Source organism: Limulus polyphemus, unplaced genomic scaffold, assembly GCF_000517525.1.
Source record: "Limulus polyphemus unplaced genomic scaffold, Limulus_polyphemus-2.1.2 Scaffold5357, whole genome shotgun sequence".
Lineage (NCBI taxonomy): Eukaryota > Metazoa > Arthropoda > Merostomata > Xiphosura > Limulidae > Limulus > Limulus polyphemus.
Genome location: NW_013670967.1, coordinates 30,439 through 32,176, shown reverse-complemented (window position 1 = coordinate 32,176; position 1,738 = coordinate 30,439). Strand labels below are relative to the sequence as shown.

Genomic DNA, 1,738 nt, shown 5'->3' with positions numbered 1-1,738 from the left:
TGATTTTTGTGTAGTTTATAGGAAGGATGCTAAATCACTAAGCACTGGTATGTGTGTAGTTTATAGGAAGGATGCTACATCACTAAACACTGGTATGTGTGTAGTTTATAGGAAGGATGCTACATTACTAAGCATTGATATGTAGTTGATTTGAAGGATGCTACATCACTAGGCACTGATATGTGTGTGGCTCATAGGGAGGATGCTACACCACTAAGCACTGACATGTGTGTAGTTGATAGGAAGGATGCTACATCAATAAGCACTGATATGTGTATTTGATAGGAAGGATGCCACATCACTAAGTACTGATATGTTTGTAGTTTATAGGAAGGATGCTATATCACGCAGCACTGATATGTAGTTGATTTGAAGGATGCTACATCACTAGGCACTGATATGTGTGTGGCTTATAGGGAGGATGCTACACCACTAAGCACTGATATGTGTGTGGCTTATAGGGAGGATGCTACACCACTAAGCACTGATATGTGTGTAGTTTATAGGAAGGATGCTATATCACGCAGCACTGATATGTGTGTAGTTTACAGGAAGGATGCTACATCACTAAGCACTGGTATGTGTGTAGTTTATAGGAAGGATGCTACTTCACTGAAGGCAGATATATGTGTAGCTTATAAGAAGGATGCTACATCACTAAGCACTGATATGTGTGTAGTTTAGAGGAAGGATGCTACATCACTAAGTACTGATATGTGTGTGCCTTATAAGAAGGATGCTACATCACTATGCTCTGATATGTTTGTAGTTTATAGGAAGGATGCTATATCACGCAGCACTGATATGTGTGTAGTTTATTGGAAGGATGCTACATCAACAAGCACTGATATGTGTGTAGTTTATTGGAAGGATGCTACATCAACAAGCACTGATATGTGTGTAGTTTATTGGAAGGATGCTATATCACGCAGCACTGATATGTGTGTAGTTTACAGGAAGGATGCTACATCAACAAGCACTGATATGTGTGTAGTTTATTGGAAGGATGCTATGTAACTAAGCACTGATATATGTTTAGTTTATAGGAAGGATATTACATCACTAAGCACTGGTATGTGTGTGTAGTTTATAGGAAGCCCTGCTACATTACTAAGCATTGATGTGTAGTTGATTTGAAGGATGCTACATCACTAAGCACTGATATGTGTGTGTGGCGTATAGGGAGGATGCTACACCACTAAACACTATGGTGTATGTGTAGTTTGTAGGAACCCATGCTACATCATTAAGCAGCTGTAATTGTATTTAAGATGTCAAGTACTGATGAAAAATGATGTTTCATATATTTTGTTAAAACATTTTAATCTAGAAATGATAAATTTCAAGTATTTATTTATAAAAAGAAAAGTTAACATTCAAAAAATTATTTTAAGTAATGATTTTTTAAATGTTTCTTCTTGAATGGAAATGCGTGATTTATGATACTTCTTGAAAATTGGGAAATATAGTTTTAAATATGAATACGTTACTGACTTCATTTTTGAAAATTAAAGCAAAGTTTGTGAGGTTAAATTTATTTACCAGCTGTTATTTGGTTCTAAGAGGTAGCAAGAGTCTGATATTGTTAAAGATTTTCATAACAATGTTTGTGAGGTTATTTGGTTCTAACATGCAGCAGAGTCTGGTATTATTAAAGACTCTTATAACAATGTTTGTGAGGTTATTTGGTTCTAACATGCAGCAGAGTCTGGTATTATTAAAGACTCTTATAACAATG

General features: G+C 35.6%; 1 protein-coding gene across 1 annotated transcript in view; it reads left to right on the top strand.

Moving 5' to 3' along the window:
* Positions 1-399: 399 nt before the first annotated feature.
* Positions 400-1,738, top strand: part of LOC106472473 (protein MON2 homolog) — a gene marked incomplete at its 3' end in the record, with an annotated part of 30,610 nt that continues 29,271 nt past the window's right edge. The window contains exon 1 of the mRNA XM_013933126.1: positions 400-577. Within this exon, the coding sequence (XP_013788580.1) occupies positions 400-577 (178 nt within the window). The remainder of the gene's footprint in view (positions 578-1,738) is intronic.